Source organism: Tamandua tetradactyla, chromosome 1 (assembly GCF_023851605.1).
Source record: "Tamandua tetradactyla isolate mTamTet1 chromosome 1, mTamTet1.pri, whole genome shotgun sequence".
Lineage (NCBI taxonomy): Eukaryota > Metazoa > Chordata > Mammalia > Pilosa > Myrmecophagidae > Tamandua > Tamandua tetradactyla.
The window spans coordinates 207,526,336-207,550,279 of record NC_135327.1 but is presented as its reverse complement, the minus strand read 5'-3'; the positions used below and the strand labels follow the sequence as shown (position 1 = coordinate 207,550,279).

The 23,944-nt window shown below is 34.9% G+C and overlaps 1 protein-coding gene across 11 annotated transcripts in view; it reads left to right on the top strand.

The window, feature by feature from the left end:
• Positions 1–23,944, top strand: part of LARP4B (La ribonucleoprotein 4B) — a 115,274-nt gene that overhangs the window by 20,425 nt on the left and 70,905 nt on the right. For 3 of the 11 annotated variants that reach the window (XM_077151702.1, XM_077151698.1, XM_077151725.1), the window contains exons 3-6: positions 241–307; positions 8,009–8,059; positions 9,583–9,717; positions 10,382–10,441. In XM_077151702.1, coding sequence (XP_077007817.1) covers positions 9,637–9,717; positions 10,382–10,441 — 141 coding nt within the window. In that variant the 5' untranslated portion in view covers positions 241–307; positions 8,009–8,059; positions 9,583–9,636. Of the gene's footprint in view, positions 1–240; positions 308–371; positions 3,133–6,619; positions 6,739–8,008; positions 8,060–9,582; positions 9,718–10,381; positions 10,442–19,088; positions 19,191–23,944 lie in introns of those variants that run through there. The other 8 variants (XM_077151717.1, XM_077151719.1, XM_077151704.1 and 5 more) reach the window with 6 other exon arrangements.

Sequence of the window (23,944 nt, the reverse complement as noted above, 5' to 3'; positions counted from 1 at the left end):
GTTACATTGTGAAAGCTATATCATTATACAATCATCTTCAAGAAACATGGCTACTGGAGCACAGCTCTACATTTTCAGGCAGTTCCCTCCAGCCTCCCCATTATACCTTAACTAAAAAAGGTGATATCTATTTAATGTATAAGAATAACCTCCAGGATAACCTCTTGACTCTATTTGAAATCTCTCAGATTGAAGACTTTATTTTGTCTCATTTCACTCTTCCCCCTTTTGTTTGAGTAGGTTTTCTCAATCCCTTGATGCTGAGTTCCAGCTCATTCTAGGATTTCTGTCCCACATTGCCAGAAAGGTACTATTAAATTTTTAAATCAGTGTGTCTTATGCCAGTAAATACTTCATTTATTTATTTATTTATTAACATGGGCAGACACCAGAAATCGAACCCAGGTTTCTGGCGTGGCAAGCGAGAACTCTACCACTGAGTCACCATTGCCTGCCCTAGTAATTTATTTTTTTCTCTTGAATATTTCTCATTACATTCTGGAGACCTGCTTTTTGACCATGTCAGGAAGCAATCCTTTTATATAGTTTAAGTCTCAAAGTAACTTTGTCTCCTAACTGGGCAGTGAAAAAGATACTTTGTTATTCTCTTGAACCAATGTCTATTCTTGCATCCTCTTACTTTAAATTTTATTCTATATTCAGGCATAAGATACTATAGTCTAGTTTTAAGTCTTTGTAGTTTTGTAGTTTTATACTTTTACCTATTAATAACCCTTTCTGTTGACAGAATTTGCGGTTGTAGGATTCTTGACAGTCCTTAAGTGTATTAAGTCGGTAATTAAAAGATATACTAGTGCAATGTAAGGATTACTCTTTTATAAATGAATGGAATTAAATAAGCAGAGTAGTCAAATCAGGGTCACTTTTTCTGTTGCACTGTTATACTATCATGGTACTTTTTTTATGGAAATTGTTTTAATTAAAAACTTAAAACCCAAATTTTAAAGTCTTATGTAGCAGTTATTCTATTCTGTGTTTTAAATATCACTGAATTCTCAGTTTCAAACTTTTTCAACATTAAAGATTATTTTAAACTATCTCAATGTCTTGGCAATTTGTACCACCAATTCAGAACATGATCATGATCACATGAGTTCCTAGGATGAGAGGAAGAAAGTAGGACCATAGAATTGTTACAATTTAAAAAGTTTCATAGGTTCAAAAGCACTTGGACATTTAAAGGTGACTCACAGTTAATTCATACTGCTTCATTTTTTGTTCGTTGCCACAAAAAATACTTTAAAAATCTTGTTCATTCATCTTCTAAGAAGGGGGGAGGGGGGATTGTCAATATTTGCCTTCTAGGTTTTATCAATAGCTGGAGTTTTCAATAATAAGCACATGAGTCTGTTTTCTAAACTAGAGAATACTGGCTTGTTCAAAGCACAAGAGAAACTCAGGTTTCTCAGGCAGTCCATCAATGTGGAGTCTGAATTACTCCTTGATTTCCTAAAATTGTCATATGCAACATGAAAAGCTTGAGCTTGATGACCAAAACCTAACATGCGAGTAGTAGTTTTAGAGCAACAGTTTTTACAATCAGCTGCACCATTTCACATTGCCATATTAATTTTTCAACTTTTTAAATTGTATAATATATCTACAAAACAAAGAACAAAGCAATAGTTTTCAAAGTACTCTTCAATAAGTAGTTACAAGACAGATTCCAGAGTTTGTCGTGGGCTACCATACCATCATCTCAGGTTTTTCCTTCTAGCTGCTCTAGAACATTGGAGGCTAGAAGGAATAAATATTTTTTATTATCACTATCGACTCTTTTTTAATTCTTGTTTTTGTGAACAATAACACATATACAAAACAATACATTTCAAAACACAGCTTAACAGTTCATGGTAGAACAGATTTCAGAGTTTGATATGGGTTACAATTCCACAATTTTAGGTTTTTACTTCTGTTTGCTCTAAGATACTAGAGACTAAGGGAAATATCAGTATAATGACTCAGCAGTCATACTCATTTGTTTAATCCTATCTTCTCTGTTATAACTTCTCCTTCTCCTTTGATCCTTCTCCCAGTCTGTAGGGTCTTTGGGTTATGCCCATTCTAACTTTTACATGTTGGAAAGAAATGTCAGCCACATTTCTTTCCAATGTGGATGGAGCATGGAACTAGTTGATGTTCTTGGAGAGGGTGGCCCCTCTGGGTTTCTGGATTTATCTGGCTAGGAACCACCTGGAGGTTTTAGTTTTCTGGAAAGTAATCTTATTGCATGAAAGTTTTGTAGAATCTCACATAGACCCCTAGGTGCTTTTTAGGGTTAACAGGAATGATGTTGGTTAGAATTTGGCAAACTGATAATTAGCAATATCTACCTGAATCTTGCATAATAGTAGCCTCCAGAATAGCCTTTCAACTCTATTTGAACTGTCTAGCCATTGATATCTGTTTTAGTTTGTAAGCTGCCAGAATGCTTACAAACATTGAATTTTTGTAGAATTGTCTATTTCTCCCTTCAAATCTGTTTAATTTCCAATATACCAGAACTGGAGTGGCTTTTAAAAAGGGAGATTTAATAAGTTACAAGTTTATAATTCTAAGCCTATAAAAATGTCCAAACTAAGGCATCCAGGGAAAGATACTTTAATTCAAGAAGGTTGATGAATACAAACCCTTCTGTCGGCTGTGAAGTCACGTGCTGGCATCTACTGGTTCCTTGTTTCTGGGCTCCATTGCTTTCAGCCTCTGTTTCTTTGAGAGTTCCTCATTTTGCTTCTCCAGTTCTGGCTTTCATCTCTTGGCTTCCCTTGGCTGTCTGCAGATTTTGGCTTGCTTAATATCTCATGGCGATGTCTGCTGGGGTCCATACATCTCCAAATATCCGTGTCTCTGTTCTCAAAGTGTCGGTATCTGTGTCAGCTCTGCTCTGAACTTTCTGTTTGCTCTGTCATTTCTGACTCTCTCCAAAATGTTTCCTCTTTTAAAGGATTCCAGCAAACTAATCAAGACACACGTGAAATGGGTAGCGTCACATCTCCATCTAATCAAAGGGTCACACCCATGATTGGACATGCCACATCTCCATGGAAATAATCTAATTAAAAGATTCCAACCTACAGTATTGGATCAGGATTAAAGTATGACTTTTCTGGGGTACGGACCAGCAACACCTTTTTTTGTTACATTTCTTTTCCCCATTTTGGTCAGGAAGTGTTTTCAATGTCAACAGTGCTAGGGCCAGGCTCATCCGTGGGAATCATGTCCCATGTTGCCAGGGACACTTTGACCCCTAGATATCATGTCCCATGTAGTGGGGAGGGTAATGAATTTCCTTGTAGAATTGTGCTTAGAGAAAGAGAGAGAGAAAAGCCACATCCGAGCAACAAAAGAAGTTTCCTAGAAGTAACTGTTGGACATAATTATTGGTAAGCTTACCTTCTCCATTACAGAAATAAACTTCATAAGAGAAAGCCTCAAGATCAAGGGCTTGGTCTAGTGATATGGGAGTCCCTAATGCTTCAGACAGTATCAGGGGTTTCCCTGGGGATACAATGTAATAATCCCATATTTTTTTCTCCTGTCCCTCAAAGGACTTTGCCAATATTTTTTTTTTAATTGTCTACCCCACATACTCTGGGATGTGTCTGGGTATTACATTAAGCTATACAGAATTACAAGCCCTCATTTCTATTCTGGGCTCTTATGTGTTTGGGTTATTTAAATGAGCTGTCCAGATAGGTTGACTCAGTTATGTGCTACAGAAAATTTAGGTTGTAGACAAAATAAATGTTTCTTCCTTTGGTTTCATGCAGTAGGTGAAGTTCTAAAGTACAGACAGCTCCATTGATTTTTTAAGAGTATGTTGTTTAATTTCCAGAACTTTGTGAATTTTCTGTTTCCCCCTCTTACTGATTTCTAGTTCATTCCATTGTGATGAGAGAAAACATGTTTTATGAATGTATTTTGTTTTATATTTACTAAGACTTCTTTTGTGACCTGACATTTGTTCTGTTTGTGACCTAACATTTGTTCTGTCCTGGAAGATGAACTCTTTGTATTACTAATAAATGTGTATTTTGTTATTGGGTAAAATGTTCTCTCTATAGATATTAGATATAGCTGGTTTAGAATATTATTCAAGTCTTCTACTTATTGATCTTCTGTCTAGTTGTTCAGTCTAACAACTAGTGATATATTAAATAATATATTTATTTATTATTCAGTCTAACAACTAGTGATATATTAAATATATATCTAATATATAAATATATTAAATAGTGATACATTAAATACTCTTAATATTAAGGTAAAATTGTCTATTTCTCCCTTCAAATCTGTGAACATTTGCTTCATATAATTTGGGGTTCTGCCTTTTGGTGCATACACATTTGAAATTATGTCTTGTTAAATTGAGCCCCCCTTTTTAGTATATAGTGTCCTTTATCCCTGTAACAATTTTTGACTCACAGACTATTTTATCTGATATTATAATTACCCCAGCTGTCTTGGTTACTAATTGTATGGCATAGTTTTTTCTGTTTTAGTCTGCTAAAGCTGCTGGAATGCATTATACCAGAATTAGAGTAGCATTTAAAATGGGAATGTATTAAGTTGCAAGTTTATAGTTCTAAGGCCATAAGAAATGTCCAAACTAAGGCACCCTCAGAAAGATACTTTAACTCCAAAGAAAGGGCTGATGAAGTTTAGGATTTCTCTCTCAGCTGGGAAGGCACATGGCAATGTCTGCTGGTTTTCTCTCCTCATTTCGTAAGGCTTCCCTGGGAATGTTTTCCTTCTGTCTCCAAAAGATCTCTGACTGTGTGGGCTCTGTCTGCACTAAAGCTTTTTCCAAAATGGTTCCCTCTTAAAGCGCCCCAGTAAGCAACCCCAACTTGAATGGGTGGAGACACTTCTCCATGGAAACCAACTAATCAAAAGTTACCACCCACATTTAGGTGGGTCACATCTCCATGGAAACAATAAAAAAGATCCCACCTAGTAATATTGAATAAGGATTAAAGAACATGGATTTTATGGGGTATAGGACAGTCTGAAACAGGCACACATGGTGTAGTTGTTTCCATCTTTTCACTTTCAGCCTGTTTATGTCTTTGAATTTAAGGTGAGCCTCTTGTAAACAGCATGTAGTTGGGTCATACTTATTTAACATTCTGCCAATCTCTGCCTTTTGATTGGGGAATTTAATCCATTTACATTTAAAGTAACTTGGTGATGCAGGACCTTCTTTTGCCATCTTGCATGTAGTTTTTGCAAGTCTCCCATCTTTTTTGACCCTGAATTCTTCCATTAATACCTATTTTCATATTTATTTAATTTTTTGTACCATATTGAGTTCCTTCTCATTTCTTTCTCCATATAGTTTTCGTATATTCTCTTTTTGGTTATCATGGGGTTAAAATTTAACATCCTGCATATATGACAATCATTTGATTTGATACCAACTGCCATAACATACACGTACACTGCTCCTATAACCCTCTATTCCCCCACCTTTTTTATTGTGCTTGTTAAAATTATATCTTTGTACATTGTATTTCCAAAATCATAGATCTCTCCTTAGTCTTCATACATTTTTCATTTTAGCACCTGTAGGATGCAAATAGTGGAGTTTTATAATAGTACTGGCATTTATAATTACCAAAATGGTTACCTTTACTGGAGCTCTTTATTTCTTTAAGTCATTTTCTTCTCTATTGTCTAGTGTATTTTCTTTCTTTCTTTTTTTTTTTCCTTTTTAAAGAAATGTTTATTTTCCTCTTCTTTACAGAAGTGATACATGCTTGCCAAAAATTAATTTAGGTAGTTGATATTTTTATAATGTGAGTTTTCCTACCCAAGAACAAGGTCTTTCTCTTTCTTCACTTATTTAAAACTGTCCTTTTGTGGCCCTCAGTGGAGATTTATAATTTTCCCCAGAAAGGTCCTGCACATTTATTGTTTGTTCCTAGAAAAAATCTGTTTTTCTTGATGCCAGTGGAAATGGGATATTTTCTTTCATTGTATTTCCTTTTGCTATATTAAAAAGCCATAAATTTTTCAATGTCATAGTCATCTATTCCTGATTAAAAGTACAATAAAATATAGAAAAAATGTTTCTAAGTGAAGACTCTGCTTGTCCTTTTCCCTCTTAATCCTTTCATTTTGAAGAATTCCCTTTAGCCTTGCCTGCAAGGCATGTCTAGTGATAATGAACTCCCTCATCTTTTGTCTGGAAATGTATTAATCTTTTATTTTTTTGTGAAAGAAAGTCTCACCAGATAGAAAATTCTCTGGTGGCAATTGTTTTCTTTCAGCACTTTAAATATTTTAACCTGCTGCTTTCTTGCCTTCATGGTTTCTCATGAGAAGATGGCACTTCATCTAATTGGAACTCCCTTGTCCATAAAACATTGCTTTTCTTTTTCAGCTTTCAGTACTCTCCTTGTCCTTTGCATTTGCCACTTTGACCAGTATACTATGGAGTGTGTTTCCCTTCAAGTTTATCCTGTTTGTTATTCAGTGGGCTTTTGGGATGTAAATATTCACATCTTTTGCAAAGTTTGTTGTGTTTGCTGTCATTACTTCTTTGAGTATTCCTTCTGCTCCTTTCTATCCTCTCAATTATTTGTGCTTATTCCAGCTCCAATCTACTGTTGAAACTGTTACTGGACAGAGGCAGTGGATTCTTTTGCCTGACGCACTCAAATGACAAATTCCTGAGATACTGGGGTTTCAAAGAGAGAAGAAGTTTATTACTAGGTGCGTAGAAGAAGATCAGATGGCCTGTCATCCCAAAATCTGTCTCCCCAAACTGCAGTAATTCTGATTTTATAGAATTGTATAGAATTAAAAGATGGGCAGGTTTAGGATAATGAGCACAGTAGCCCCAGCTAATACAATTACAGGTGATCTAGTTATTGAGCATATGCAGTTTGATTACATACTTAATCACAGAACTTAGGTAAGAAAATTCCAACCTTAATATGATGATGGGTGTGATTTTTAATGAGGTGTAGATGACTTGTAGCTTAGCACAAAGTCTAAGCTACTGTGCAATGTCCGGCAAGCCCATTTTGGTTAGATTCAGTCTCGATTATCAAGATAACTTTGGCATTGTGGTGGGTTAGTTCTGGACTGACTCAGGGCCCTTCATTAAGAAATATTAGGGGTTGTCTTTAGTGATTACAAGACTCCAAAGTTGAAAAACTGGATAAATGGGGACAAATGAAGATTAGTCAACAAGGTTTTTACAATCACAGGGGCAGAAGATAAAGGCTATGCCATCATCATCAGAGATCAAGGCAGTTGGATTACAGTTTAGAGATTTCAGGTATTTTCCTCTGTATACTCAATATACCAGAAAACAGTAATGAAAATCATCCCTTAAATCTTAATTTCTTGGTTACAAAATCCTTTTGGGAATTTTTTATTTCAGTTATTGTAGTCTTCATTCAACTCCAGTAGTTCTTTTTTTGAATTTTTGTCTTTCAGATTCTCATATTGTTCTATCATTGTTTTCCTGCTATCCTTTAGTTCTTTCTTTGCGGTTTCCTTCAACTCTTTTAGCACATTGAAGATCTTTTTTGTCTGGCATGTGCACAGTATGGTTTTCTTTTTGTTTTCTGGATTTTTATCCTCTTAATAGGCCACTCTTCTTTTTTTGTTTGTTTGTCTTGTATTCTTTTGTTGCATAAAATACATTTTGATATTTTAAGTGTTAGCTCTGGGATTTATTCCTGAACTTTCTGTTTCTTCAGTTTGTATCCAGCTAGTAATATGAGTATTGGGCACTAGCAAAACCGAGCAAACCTGTGCAAAAAAGACATTTTACAGTATTTGGCAATTGAATTTTCATTCAGTGATGTTCTTCAAAGTTAAGCCCTCCTGTCAAAACAGTCAGCGCAAGGTAAATGCAAAGTACACGGTCCTCTGTCTTTTCTGGGCCTGTCACTTGTTGTGGGCTTGCGCATGATTGAGGCCTTAGGGATTCCTCTTTTTAAAGGTATTTGAATTTCTCTCTACTTCCCAGGAAATTGACCTTCTGTCTCCCTTGGGTGCTCTACCTCAAGACTTAAAGCAGGTAAATCTTTGCCCCAGGCCCCCCACCGTGATTGTTCCTATACTCCTTTCTCTGTCTCAAACTGCTTTTCTGGAGAGAAAATTGGGGGAGGGGGGTTGGGGGTGAGCCAGAGAGGAATTTCCCTGGTCAAGTTTTCCCAGCTATTAGGTTGCCAGGTACTCACAGAGGTGAACACTGGCAAACTCCACACTTACCTGGCAAGGGAGTGAGTGAGTGGTTAGCAAGGATGTCAGGAGCTTCTCTTTGGCTCTTTGAAACTGTGTTTTCTTGATTATTCTGCACTTACCCAGTAAATGTAGCCCATTAACTGTAAAGAGTCTTTTAAAAAACCTCCTCTGTTGGTTTTGTCTGGGGTGGGTTTGAACAATGAGTAGCTCTCAGAGCCACACACCAGAGAGATCTAAAGTTGCTTATCAAAAGTAGTAATCAGAGATTGAACTTCATGCACCAAAATCTTGGAGAACTAGGTCTTTATAGCCCACCCTCACACCAGCAAAATGTACCAGAATTCAGAGTTGAGTTCTTTTCTGCAAGTCTGGAGGATGGGTGACAGTAGCTTCTGCTCAGAGAGTGCAACAAACTAATATTTACTGGAATTACCAGCCTCTTCTTCTTACTCGTCCCTAAATGCTTCACAGTGTTCTAAACTGTAGAGTTTTAAAATAGTTGATTCGGAATTTTCTGTTTATAGTTATTCTGCTGTATGGACTGATTCTTGGAGCTTCCTGTGCTGTCTTTTCCACAATCCCCATCTGCATAGCTTAAAAAAAAAAAATACAATGTCTGAACTACTAAGTTCAGAATGAATAGATTCTGAATTCACCCCAATGAATCTTAAATGTATCTGATTGCAATACAATGAAATATTACTCACCCATATGAAACAATGAAGTTCTGATATATACTGTAGCATGGATGAACCTTGCAAACGTTTGCTAAGTGAAATTAGCCAGACTCTCAAGAACAAATATTGTATAATTCTACCTATATGAAATACTAAAATAAACAAATTTGTAAAGACATAAAATGAAATTTAGATTGGTGAGGGCTAGGACTATGTATTGCTTAATGGATACAGAGTTTCTGTTTTGGTTGATGAAAACATTTTGCTAATGGATGGTGTTGATGGTAACACAACTTTTTAAGTGTAATTAATGCCACTGAATTGAATACTTAAAAAAGGTTTAAAATTGTAAATTTTACATTTTATATATATGTTACCACGATGAATGAGTTTCTGGGTATAAGTGGGTTTGAACGCGTTAGCACATGGTTTCTAAGTTTTACGATACTACCATGGTCACCAGATTAGTCTGAATAAGGATTTATTTTTAAAAATATTATTTCTTGGTTAAGGTGTACATTGGGCGGATTTCTTTAAACTACTTAGAATCCAGAGGGAGAAACACATGGCCTGGTAAACCTGCAGATTTTAAGACTCTTAGTAATTTCATTTTAAGAACCAATCATGCAGAGTACTTCATATTACCTATTCAACATTCACTGTCTTTGTCATTCTACAGCACCCTAAGGTTAACATTAAACTTCTCTCAGTGGAGCCAAAAAGTAAACAGCTCATGACTTCTGATCAGGACACTAAAGTTGTGGCTGAACCGCAGGTGCAGCAAGTACAAGAGGTGAAAGACAGTTCTCATCTGGTAAGTGTCCTCTGTTTTAAGTTAGAACTGGTTTAATACAATTCCCTTGTCTCTTTCTGATTAAGTATTCTACATTGGATTTAATAACTAAATCATAATTGTAACACTAGAATGTCTTATGATCTAAAGAAAAATGTTCTGAATAAATTTATGGGTAGTTCAGAGGAAACTACAAGTACTGTCAAGGTGATAGAAACTTAAATTGTAGAATTGTAGTTAGAGATCTAGATACATAATACTTTCTTTTTAAATCAAGAAAAATGCAGTGATGTTAAGTATTTTAACAGTATAACAGCCATCATGAGTAATTTAAAAGTAGTGTGTATTTAAAGAATTAATTAGGGGGTTGGTATAATTTTTTTTTTTTACTTTGTTCGTTCATTTTATGATTTTATCATTTCAAGTTTAAAGTTTCTAATTGGCTTTGGAAAAGTAGTTTTCTTAATTTTCCTCTTTGATACTGCAAGGAATTTTACTTGAATGTTTAGTCAGAATTTCAAAATATTTTAAATTTCAGCTTTCATACATCCTTCTGAATATATCACTGAATTTCATTATAAAATATGCTTTTCTCAGTGGGTTTTGTTTTCCTTGATTTTTGTGATTGAAATTGTTTTTTTTACATTGTAGTGATGATGCTTTTTTAATGTTTCCAATTTTACAGATGAATGGTCCTATACCTCAAACCCCTTCTCAGACAAGTTCCATCCCAGCTTTAAGTCAGGTAATTCAGTTCTGAAGTTGATCATAGATTGTTTAATCATACCCAGCATGTCTAGCTCGCAGATATTTCCTTATAATAAATGTTTATTGTAAATAATTTAAAAATGTAGATGTCCCACAAAAAAGGAAATGGGGGGGTCCATTCATCATCTCACCACATGAATATGGTACTGTATGTCTGTTGGGCCTCCATGTGTGTCCACATCTTTTATTTATATTTTTTACAAATGTCAGCCTAGTGAATCAAATGTTTTAATTTAATAACAAATATTCTTCACAGCAGTTTCAGTGGTTCACTGATAATCTATTATATATTTATGATTAGGCCTCCATTACCATATCCTGTGTTCTTTTAAGTATGCCAGTTAAATATTAAGCTTTTATTAAGATAGTTGGTTTCACATTTTAGCTGTCGTTAATGAAAGAATAAGGAAAGAGAGATCATTGATTTAAATCCTTCTTTTCACCGTTTGCATGCATATGCAAAGTATATTTAGAGTTATTCCAATACATAGCTTTGTAATTTTCTAAATAATCTTAAAAATCTTGGCGTTGTAGTAAACTGTATCTTTTGTCCAAGAAATTATAAACAGTTGGTGTTGTTAATTTACTTTTTAAAAAAAGTTATTGTTATTAGTGTGGTTAAGGTTATAGCATGTAAAAAATACATTGTTCCCATATACCCCCTTGTTATTGGCACTTTACATTAGTTTGGAGCTTTTGTTACAGTGCTGAAAGAATATTAAAATATTGCTGTTAACTATATTACATAGTTTATATTAGGTGTATTTTTCCCTGTACCACTTTATCTTATAATTAACACCCTTGCAATAGTCATATTTTTTTATAATTCATGAAAGAATATTCTTATATTTGTACTGTTTGTACTGTAGTCTGTCACCAACAAGTTTCCATGTTTTATCTTCTAACTTTCTTCTAGTAATATATGACCCAAAACTTTGCTTTCAGTCACTTTCACCAACATAATTCAATGCTGTTAATTACTCTTGCAATAATGTACTAGCACTGTCCCTTTACAAACACTTATATTTCTAAATAGAAATTCTGCACAAATTAAGCAACAACTCCTCCTTCTCTACTCCCATCCTATCCCCTGACAACCTATATTTAGATTCTGACTTTATGAGTTTGCTTACTATAATTAGTTCATATCAATGAGATCATACTATATTTGTCTGGCTTTTTTCACTCAACATATTGTTCTCACAGTTCATCCATGTTGTCATGTGTATCAAGACTTTGTTCCTTTTTTATTAAAAGATTGTTTTAAAATTTTGCATTTTGTGTTTTGCTTATTCTTTTTTATTTAGTTGTTTAAGTACATCTGTTTTTATTTTCAAACCCTGGTGTCAAGGACTGACTGATTAGATCGCAGCAAGGGAGCTTCTCTGCTACATATAAAACTCCACCCCAGAAGCATGTCATCTATGAATGGTTTAGTTACCAAGTTCCCAATGAGTGCATGACGGGTCAGGGGACAGTCCCCTTTCCAGCCACACCCCATTCCTGGGATGAAAGGTACCCTGCACCAGACCCCATCCTGGCACACGACAGGACTTCATTACTTTTTACAGCTGAATGATAAACCATCATATGTATTTGTTAGATTTTGTTTATCCATTCATTGGTTCATGGACACTTGGGTTGCTTCCTTCTTTTGACAGTTGTGAATAATGCTGCTGTGAATAACAGAGTGCAAATGTCTGTACAGGTCCCTGTGTTGAGTTCTGGGTATCTATCTAGCTGCAGGACTACCAATCTAGCTGCAGGACTACCAGATCATAGGACAGTTTTGTATATAGCTTCCTAAGGAACTGCCTGACTGCCTTCCACAGTGGTTCCACCATTTTGTATTCTCACCAGCCATGAATGAGTGTTCCTATTTCTCCACATCATCTTCAGCACTTTCTCTCTCTCTCTTTTTTTTTTTAAATAGTGACCATTCTAGTATACATTTATGTCCTTGGTTAAATTTATTCCTACATATTTGATTCTTTTAATTGCTATTGTAAATGGAATTTTTGTCTTGCTTTCCTGCTCAGATTGCTCATTGTTAGTGTATAGAAACACTGTTTGTGTTGATCTTATATCTCTCTACTTTGCTGAACTGATTTACTAACTCTTGTATCTTTGTGGTAGATTTTTTGGGACTCGCTATATATAGCATCATGTCATCTGCAAATAGTGAAACTTCTACTTCTTCCTTTCCAATTTGGATGTCTTTAATTTCTTTTTCTTGTCTAATCGCTCTAGCTAGAACTTAATAACATAATGTAGAATAATAGTGGTGACAGGGGCATCCTGATCTGTTCCAGATCTTGGAGGAAAAGCTTTCAGTCGTTCCCTATTGATTATGATATTAGCTATGGGTTTTTCATAAATACCCTCTATCATATTAAGGAAGTTTCCTTTTACTCCTATCTTTTGAAGTATTTTATCAAGAAAGGATACTGGATTTTGTCAAATGCCTTTTCTGTTTCAATCAAAGTTTTTCTGCTTTGATTTGTTAATGTGGTATATTAACATTAATTGTTTTTATTGTGGCGAACCACCTTTGTGCATCCCTGGGATCAAACCTACTTGATTATGGTATATAATTCTTTTAATGTGCTGTTAATTTCAATTTGTTGAGGAGTTTTGCATCTGTTTTCATTAGAGAAATTGGTCTATAATTTCCTAGTCTTATAGTATCTTTCTCTGACTTGGATATTAGGGTGATGTTGGCTTCATAAAATGAGTTAGATAGGTTTCTTTGCTCTTCAATTTTTTGGAGGAACTTGAGCAGTATTTGTTTAATTCTTCTTGGACTGATTTGTAGAATTCACCTATGTAGCCATCTGTTCCTGGGCTTTTTTTTTTTTTTTTTTTGGTGGGGGAGGTTTATGATGACTTACTTAGTCTCCTTACTTGTAATTGATCTGTTGATTGTCATTTATTCTTGGTGAATTTCCCATTTTATTAATATCTAGTGTCCTTTGTCTCTTACAACATTTTGCATTTAAAGTCTTTTTTTGACTGATTTATATTTATAATATAGCTACCCCGTTCTTTTTTTTGGGTACTGTTTGTGTGGAATATCTTTTTCCAGTTTTCCACCATCAAACTATCTGTGTCCTTGGGTTTAAGGTGAGTCTCTTGTAGACAGTATATAGGTAGGTCATATTTTTTTAAAATCCATTTTGTCATTCTGTGAGTTTTGATTGGGAACTTAATCCGTTAACACTTAATGGTATTAGTGCAAAAGCAGTATTTACTTCAACCATTTTGTTCTTAAATTTTTATTTGTCAGATCTTGTATTTATTTCTCTTTTTACCCTTTTAGTTACCCTTGTTGATAATTATCGTTCCTATACTCTCTCCAACCCTCTCTCTCCTGTTTTTCCTTTTAGCCTGCCAAGTTTTCTAAGTATTTCTTGTTGGATAGGTGTCTTGTTGATGAACTCTGTGAATTATTGTTTACCTATATATATATTTTAAACTCTTCCTGATTTTGAAGGACAATTGAAGAATTCTTTTCCAGCAGTTTTTCTCTTTCAATATCTTGAATATATCATACCACTACCTTCTTGCATGCATGATTTCTGGTGAGAAATCAGCACTTAATCTTACTACTTGTGTGTGATGAATGACTTTTCTCTTGTCGCTTTTGAGATATTTTTTATCTTTGGCAGGCATTTGAAATTCTGGTTAGTATGTGTCTCAGTGTTAGTCTATTAGGATTTATTCTGTTTGGAGTATGTTGTACTTCTTGGCCATGTATTTTTTATGTCTTTCATAAGAATTCAGAATATTTCAGCCATTATTTCCTTATATATACTTTCTATCCCTTCCCCCCCGTTCTTCTGGGACATCTATGATACATATGTTTATGCAGTTTGTGCTGTCATTCAATTCCTTGAGACCCTGATCAAGTTTTTCATTTTTTTTCTCTATCTGTACTTCTGTATGTGAGATTTTCAGTGTCCTGTCTTTTAATTTGCTGCATCTTCTTCCTTTTCAGATCTGCTATTGTATGCCTCTTGTGTATTTTTAATCTCTTCATTTGTGCCTTTCATTCCCATAAGTTTTGTTATTTTTCTGTTTTTACTTTCAGATCTTTTTTACGCTCACCCAGTGTCTTCTTAATATCCTTTTATCAAGGGATATTAAGGGATTTATTAGCCATTTTTTCTTTCATCTCCTTGAATTGACTTAGGAGATATGTTTGAACATCTTTAATTAGTTCCAAATTCTTTGTCCCCTCTGAAGGTTTAATTTGTTTCTTTGGTTTTTATCTTTCTGTTTCTTAGTATGGTTTTTAATTTTTTGCTGATGTATAGGCATCTGATTATCTTCATGATTTTACTCTGATTTTACTTCTAATAAATAATTTTAAAATGAAAGATTGCATCATTATTATCATTTCTGTAGTATTTATGTATTCTATTTTGCATAGATTATTTCAAATGAATTTTATATTTTTAAGTCCAAGTTTTATAATAGTTCATGTGCCTTGAAATCCAAATATATTAGCTGTAGTGCTTTTTTGTTTGTTTTTTAGCCACTGTGACCTGCCCCAGCTATAGTGTTTTAAGAGAATTATTATGCAAAGAAATAACTTAGAAATCCCTTGAATGTTGAAATCTTTGAGGTATTTGTTTTTAGAACAAATCCAGTCCTCACAGTGGTTGATTTATAGTCCAGCATAATATACAAACTACTTTAAAAACCTTATTGTAAGGCATAACTTTAAAGATTTAGATTGTGTGGTTTTGTTTTTTAATTGCATTGGATGATAACAATTTAAATAACACTATCTACTCAAGATTGAAAACCTTGAGCCAGAATTCGATATTTTATGTGTACCTGCAGTAATAATTTGTAAATATGATGCTGTTCTAGTTTCCTAGATTGCTAAAAGAAAATATATGAAATGAGTAGGCATAACAATAGGAACTTATTAATTACGATTTGAGGCCATGAAAATATCCAAATCAAGCCATCATCAAGGTAATGCTTTCTTTCCAGAGACCAGCTACTGCTGATTCTTGGCTCTTCTGCCATTTTGCAGGGCATATGGTGATGTCTGCTGATCTCTCCTTTCTGTTCTGGGTTTTGTTGATGTTCAGCTTCTTGCTTCAGTGGCATTTTCTCTCTTTATCTGAATTTTAATCACTTATAAATGACTGTAGTAAGAGGTTTAAGACCTACCCTGGGCCACACCTTAACTGAAGTAACTGCATCAAAAGGTCCTATTTACCATAGGTTTACCCCACAGGGATGGATTAGGTTTCAGTACATGACTTTCTGGGTTATACAATACTAAACAATTGCCACTGCCTACGTATGCTTTCTTTGACAGTTGTAAGACATAGTTAATATCCTGTAACAGTACTACAAGGTGAGTGTTCTAGTTTGTTAGCTGCTAGAATGCCATATACCAGAAATGGAATGGCTTCTAAAAGGGGATTATTAAGTTGCAAGTTTACAGTTCTAAGGCCATGAAAATGTCTCAATTAAAGCAAGTCTATAAAAATGTCCAAATTAAGGCACCAATAAGAGGTTAACTTCACTCAAGAAAGGCAATGAAGTTCAGGGTTTCTCTCTCAACTGGAAAGGCACATGGTGAACATGGTGACCTCTGCTAGGTTTCTCTCCAGGCTTCTTTCATGAAGCTCTCCCAGGGGCGTATACCTTCTTCATCTTCAAAGGTCTCTGGCTGCCTGGATTCTCCTGGATCTGTGGCTCTCTCTCTCTCTTTAAAATGTTTCCTCTTTTAAAGGATTCCGGTAAACTGATTAAGACCCACAATTGGATGAGCCACAGCTCTGTGGAGATAATTTAATCAAGTTTCCAGCATACAGTGCTGAATAAGGTTTAAAAGAAACAGCTGCCTCCAGGAGATGGATTAGGATTAAAACATGGCTTTTTCTAGGGTACATAATCCTTTCAGACCAGCACAGTGAGTCAGTAGACCTGGCCCACATACTCAGTATCCTCTGTGACCCTTGGGGAAATCACATCCCTGGCATTCAGATTTGGAAAATGTGTATATAATATTCATCAACTCTACATACAGGGTTGTATAAATTTTGTGTATTCATAGAATTGTTAAATATTACAGCTAAAGGTACCTTAAGATATCATTTGAACTCATAGCATATGTGCCCTTTAAAATTATATGTTTAGTATAAAACATGACTCTTACTTTGTAGGTTTCCAGGAAATTTGAATTAATTTAGTGACTATTGATGCTCAGTAGTTTATTGTTTTTATGATTAGTAAGTGGATGCATATGATAATCTGATTTAAGGAACCAATCTTTTTAAGAAGAGATCCAAGGTAGGATGCAGTATGAGCAGGAAGGGGAGAATAGGGTGAGTAGGGAGGAAATTTACCATGGTACTGTCAAAATAAATACCTGAATAATTCAGGAGTAGGTTTCCATTTTAAGCAGTAAGTTAACTATTTTTTTTGTAGAATAATAATTATCCTTTGGTAACATTACTCAATTCATTATAAAGATCTCACCCCCACCAAAACTATTTATAAAGCCTAGCCAATCAATAAGCACCAGAAAGTAATCTTATTATATCATGGTTATTAGATTGTAAGAATATGATTTTCATTTTTAGTATAAGAAGAAAGTATGTTATAATGAGTGACTTTCAGAATTATTTGACAAATGCTTCCAAAAAATATCTCTATTGAGGTACAATTTACATTCTGCAGAAGTCATGCTTTTAAGAGTATGATTCAAAGATTTTAATACATTCAGATTTGTGTAGCTATCACTGCGACATAGTTTAGAACATTTCCATTCCCACTAAGATCATCCCCAGTGCTCTTTTATAGTTAATTCTCTTTCCCATTCATAGGCCTAGGCAACCACTAACCTTTCTTTCTCTTGAGATTTACCTTTTTTGTATCCTGTTCACTTTTGTAACTAGCTCATTGCTTAATAGCTAGTAGGCAGTCAGTATTATTGAATGAAATTTGACTGTTCATTCATTCAACATTAAGTGAACACTAGTGATAAAAGATCATTAAGACAGTTTCTGTGCAAAGGTTGTGTACAATTAGTATGAAAGATAGGCATGTATACAACTAGGCCTATTACTACATGCAAAGTTGTATTGCAAAATTTTTGGTGAACAAAGTCACACTGACCTTAGAGGATGGGAATAGACTTAGGAGTAGAAAGCATTGTAGTTAAAACTACAGAAGAAATATTTTGTCCCTCAGCAGTTTTGGTTGGAAGATAATTTTGAATATTTTAATATTGGTCTATTAAGAGTCTTCTGGTTTTGATACACATTATACTAAAATAGGGTTATAGTACCAAATGTGTATCATCTTTGAGTTATAGATGGAAGCAATGATGAAACTCTGGGGTCTATCAGTATATTAAACTAGAAGGACACTAGGAAGGAGAGTGGGTAGAGATAGGAAGAACCAGAATAGTGTGTTGGTTTAGAAATGGAGAGATTCTAGAATCTGGATGAGGGAGAGAGTGACCAGAATTGCCAACTAAAGTTGGTGAATCAGTATAGTAAGTTGTCATTTGTGTCCTTAGTAAGGAACAGTTTCAAGGGAATAAAATATGAGAGTCATATTGCTGTTTAGTAGAGAAATAGTTTTTTTTTTAATTGATACATTTAACACAGACTGTAATAATACTTCGAAGATCTTGTCTTTGAAAATAAGATAGATAGCTAGAGAAGAAAAGCATTTTGAGGGGCTTTAAGATGAAGAAATGATCTGGCAGTGAGCCAGCAGGACATGTGGGAACATGTCTTTCCTTTTGAGGAGGCTCTAACTACTGGTGTTTAGGGGCAGCAATTTCATATGCTTATAGAACATCGGTTCTTTATCTTACCTTTTAGAGTCACAAACCCTTTAGAATTTCCCCAGGAAAATTAATGTCCACAGAAAACTTTACCTCTTTAAAATTTTGTGGTCCCACTGAAGCCTATCCATGGACTCCAGGTTAAGAAACCCTACTGTTCTTACTAGCATACTTTGCAGCCAAGTTACCTGATTATCCCTGAAAGACTTCTCCATTGGAGGTACAAATTGTGCCCCAGAATTATTTGCTGTTGTATTGATCATGTTGCATTTTGCCATAAGTAAATGACAAGTTTGAAAGAGGAGCATGAATGTGTGATTATGTTTAAGGGACAAATAATAATAGATAGAAATACCTCCTAGGAAGAAAGGTATACTAAGTCATTATTTTAGTTTTCTAGCTGCCAGAATGCAATATACCAGAAATGGAGTGGCTTTTAAAAAGGGGGATTTAATAAGTTGTTAGTTTACAGTTCTAAGGTCAAGAAAATGTCCCGATTAAAGCTAGTCTATAAAAATATCCAAATTAAGGCACCACCAAGAGGTTACCTTCACTCAAGAAAGGCCAGTGAAGTTGAGGGTTTCTCTCTCTACTTGAAAGTCACATGGTGAACATAGCGACATCTTTAACTTTCTCTCCAGGCCTCTTGCTACATGAAGCTCCCCGGCGGCATTTTCCTTCTTCATCTCTACAGATCACTGGCTGGTGGACTCTGGTTCTTTTGTCATTCTTTTGTGGTTCTGCGGCTCTCTCCTTATTCTCAAAAGAAACTCTCTCCAAAATGTCTCCTCTTTTATAGGATTCCAGTAAACTCATCAAGACCCACATAGAATGGGTAGAGACACATCTCCATCTAATCAAGTTTAATACCCACAATTGATCGAGCCACGTCTCCATGGAGGTAACCTAATCAAGTTTCCAACCTGTAGTGTTGAATAGGGATTAGAAGAAGCCGTTGCTTCCACTAGATTAATTAGGATTAAAACATAGCTTTTCTAGGGTATATAAATCCTTTCAATCCATCACAGTCATACTCAGTATTTTCTAAATCATGATGTGAAATTAAAAAGCTTAAACTGTAATCCTAACTCTTCTATGTACTAAGGTTTCTACTAACAGTTCAAAGTAATTGTTACAAATGCACATCTTGCATGAGAGAAGGCTAGCATTTAAAGTCAACCTGCAAGCTGAAAGCTTGAATTTATAGAAAATTTCCAAGTACTGTATTAATTCTATAGGTGAGTGACATCTGGCTACATTTTTGTCTTGCAGATTAAATCTTTCAGTAGGTTTTCAGTTTCTATTGTCTTCCCAGTCTCTTAAAAGGAAAGATTTATGACTTTTCTTAGGATGTTGATGCATTTTATTTTAAATTCTGAAAATGTGTTTATTTGTATGTCAGAAAGTATAAAACAACCTTTGATTCAGAGTAGTTCAGTTCAAAACGACACAGCATTTCCCCGTTATTCCTTGGTGTGGATGCATTGATTCCTGGTCTCTAGTTTTTTTTTTGATAAACCAAAACAACATGCAAACAGCAACATTCTTAACATAAAAGTATTCTGTGCGTGGTGTATAATCAATGGCTCAATATCATCACATATATTCATCACCTTGATCATTGTTTAGAACATTTGCATCATTCCAGAAAAAGGAATAAAAAGAAAAAACTCATATATACCATACCCCTTATCCCTCCCTCTCATTGACCACTAGTATTTCCATCTACCCAATATATTTTAATCTTTGTTCCCCCCTGTTTTTTTCTTATACCCCTTACCACTCCCTTTCATTGATCACTAGTAGTATTTCAGTCTGCCCAATTTATTTTAACATTTGTTCCCCCTATTATTTATTTATTTTAATCCATATTTTTTACTCATCTGTCCATACTGTAGAGGAAAGGAGCATCAGACACAAGGTTTTCACAATCACATAGTCACATTGCAAAAGCTATATCATTATACATTCATCTTCAAGAAACATAGCTACTAGAACACAGTTGTACAGTTTCAGGCACTTCCCTCTAGCCTCTCAAATACACCTTAAACTAAAAAGGGGATATCTATATAATATAAATTTCATATGAAGAAACCCCTCTAGTATGTTTTAAAACCTCCAGGACTAAATTCTCTTTGACCAGATGCCACACTGTCTCCTCCTTTTGTAAGATGCTCATGGGTGAGGTGGCTAATAGATCCTCAAAGGCAGAAATATTAAAATATTTTTTAATGTAGGAAAATTTCAAAATTGATAACATCTATTCATCAAACTTTTCAGAATTTAAAGACTTATGTGTATCAGTTTAGGTCATTGACAGAAGAAATGCTTTTTCTAACATGGATCTTTGATTTTTTTTTTTAATCTTTATGTACTCCAGAAAACCATGTTCTTAAATTTAATCCATTCTTATGGGTGTAAATCCATTGTAAATAGATCTTGTGATGAGGCTACTTCAGTTAAGGTATAACCCACCTCATTCAGGATGAGTCTTAATCTTCTTAGAGTACTTTATAAATTGAATGAATACAGAGAGAGAAAGGGAGAGAAAGCCAGGAAGCAAGCTGAAGTCAATAAAACCCAGAAGAAAAGGGAGAGACCAGCAGACACTGTCATATGCTTTCTCATGTGGCAGAGGAATCAAGGATCGCAGGCAGCTGGTCTTCGGGAAAAAAGTATTGCCTTGATGATCCCTTGATTTGGACGTTTTCACAGCCTCAAACTGTAATTTCCTTAGCATTTTAAAATTGATAGCATTATTTTGAGGCATAATTAATAATAAGGAATTTCTTGTTCTTTCTCTATTTAACTTAATTCTTAGTTTTATCATTGCATATTGAGGTATACATAGCTAAAACTAGTCTTGTTTTAAGTAGAAACTTTAGGTTTCAGTTTGGCAAATGAGTGGTAGTCTTTCATAACAGAAGTCAATAGTGACATCTTCCAGTTTCGAAAATTCTGTAATTTCTTTTAAAAATTGTTAGTTTACTCCTTGTTATTTACATCCTCTGGAATATGACAAGCAATTTTCTGTAAACTCTTCCACCTCAACATTATAACTTTAATTTCTCTTGCATTTTATTCAACATGTACTCTAAAAATAAACGTTGTGACCTCACACCTGCCATAATGACTATTATTAAAATACGGAACATAACAAGTGCCAGCAACAATGTGGTGGAATAGAAATTCATTACATTATTGTTGGGAAAGTAAAATGGTGCATCCACTGTTTTGAAACAGTGCGTGGTCCCTCAAAAAGTTAAACAGACCCATCATGTGATCCACCAGTACTCAAAAGAATTTAAAGCAGGAACTTAAACAGAAATCTGTAAACTTTTGCTCAAAGCAGCATTATTTACAATAACTAAAAGGTGGAAGTAACCCAAATGTCCATCCACAGATAAATGGATATACAAAATGTGGTATATACATAAAATGGAATATTGGCCTTAAAGAGAATGAAGTTCTAATACATGCTTCTATGTAGATAAACATTGGAGACATCATGTTGATAGAATTAAGTAGGCACAAAAGGATAGATACTGTCTCAGTCCTCTCATGAAGTAACTAGAATATGGAAATTCATAGAGACAAAAAATACAGTACAAGTTGCCAGATGCCTGAGAGGTGAAGGGAGTGGGGAGTTAATGTGTGATGGGTTCAGGGTTTCTGTTTGGTGTGATGAGAAAGTTTTGATAATGGACAGTGGTGAGGGTAGCACAACATTGTGAATGATTCCATTAAGTGGTTTGCTTGGGAGATGATATGATGGGAAATTTTATGTTGTATATATGTTTTCACAGTTAAAAAAAGAGAGATAGACAAAAGAGGCAATGACAATTAAGGTCGTGGTTTTTGAACTTGATGCATAAGTGTAAATCCTTGTTCTTAGGAAATGAACATAGAAGTATTAAGTGTTCAAGGAGCATGACTCTCAAATGTTTAGAAAATGGATGGATGAGTAAAATGATATGGCACCCATGCACTTCCCAAACAAACAAGCAAAAACAAACAAATGATAAACCAAACCAAAAAAGAAAAATTCAACAAATGGTGCTGCATTAAGGGGATACTCGCATGGAAAAAGAGTGAAATGTGACTCCCAGCATACCGGATACAAGAAAAAAGATACGGCGAATGTGACAAAATGTAAAAAGAGATCTGGGTGTCTGGGTGAGGTGTATGTTGGAGTTCTTTATGAGCTTTGTATTATTTTTGTAGCTGTCTCGTTAATTTGAAAATATTTCAAAATTAAAGTCAACTTTTTATAGCACTACCAAATGCAGATAATTCTCCTGAGAGAAGGCTTAAACATTTGGGTAAGAATGACAGATATAACATAATCCTCTGCCTAGTGTCTGGCAGATTACTTTAGGCACACAGAAGGCCTCTCTGTGTTTTGCTACCACTTTGAAGACACATTGTGATCATAGAAATTGTAAAACTGTAACAAAAGTGTTTCTTAAGATCAGGTAAATTTACCAGATCAGGTACATTCAGGAGTCTCATCGAAAGAACTGTTAACTTGTTAAGTTTATCACAAAAACAAAATTTGAACAGTTTCTCAAATAGACTATTTGTTTTCTTTATTTAGCTAATGGGGTTAACAACGACTATTTTTAGATTGGCTTCTAATTCTAACTTCTTTTCTTCCCATGAAGTTGTGCCTCTCATCTGGGTTATTGCAGTAGATCACAGTGGTCACAGGGTTCCTTTTAAAACATAAAGTAAGTTAGGACATTTCAGTTCTTTGTGCAGACTTCAGAATAAAATCCAGAGTCCTTACAGGAGCTCACAGGGCCCTACAAAAACTAACACCCCATTCTCTCTCTGACTTCACCCCTCCCATTGGCTCTTCCCCTTTGTCACTCTACTGTAGCCACTGTGGAGTCCTTGATGATACTTGAACATTCCAGTAACATTCCCCCTTCAAGATTTTTTGCTTTCATTGTTCTGTCATATCCTTTTCCTCAGGAGTTTGCATGACTTGAAGGTAAAGATACCTTCTTTAGGTCTTGTTTGGTATCTCACCTTCTCTGTGATCTCTGTCCATATCAACCTTTTTAAAGTTGCAGCCCCTCCCCACCTCTGGCCTGCCTTACTCTCCTTACCACTTTCTAACATTGTTAGGTATTTAATAGCTGTCTTCCAAAAACTAGAATGTAAGCTCCATCAAAGCTTGGGTTTTGTTTTGTTCACTGTTATATCCCACTGTCAATAAGGCACATTATGTTCTCAGTATTTGTTAAAATGAATGAATTTATTACATACTGTAGAAACCGCAACAATAATTAACTGTAGCAAACTTAAATGGTATTTACCACATACTGCAAACCATTAATTCATATATTCCTAGCTACCTTTTACCTGTACCATCCCTAAGATACTGTTATCTCCATTTTATAAATGAGGAAACTGAGGCACAGAGAGGCTTCAGTAATTTTCCCAAAATTACTCTGCTTGAAAGTGGCAGAACTAGGATTCGAACCCAGGCAGTCTGGCTTCAGAGTCCAAACTCAAGCTGTAATACTTGCTTTTTGGTGCCTGTTACTTCATTTAAAAGAGAAAGAAAAAAACAAAATGACAAAATCAAATACAGCTCTTGTCATATATTTGACAACTATTTGCATTGCTTCTCAGTGGCTGAACCTC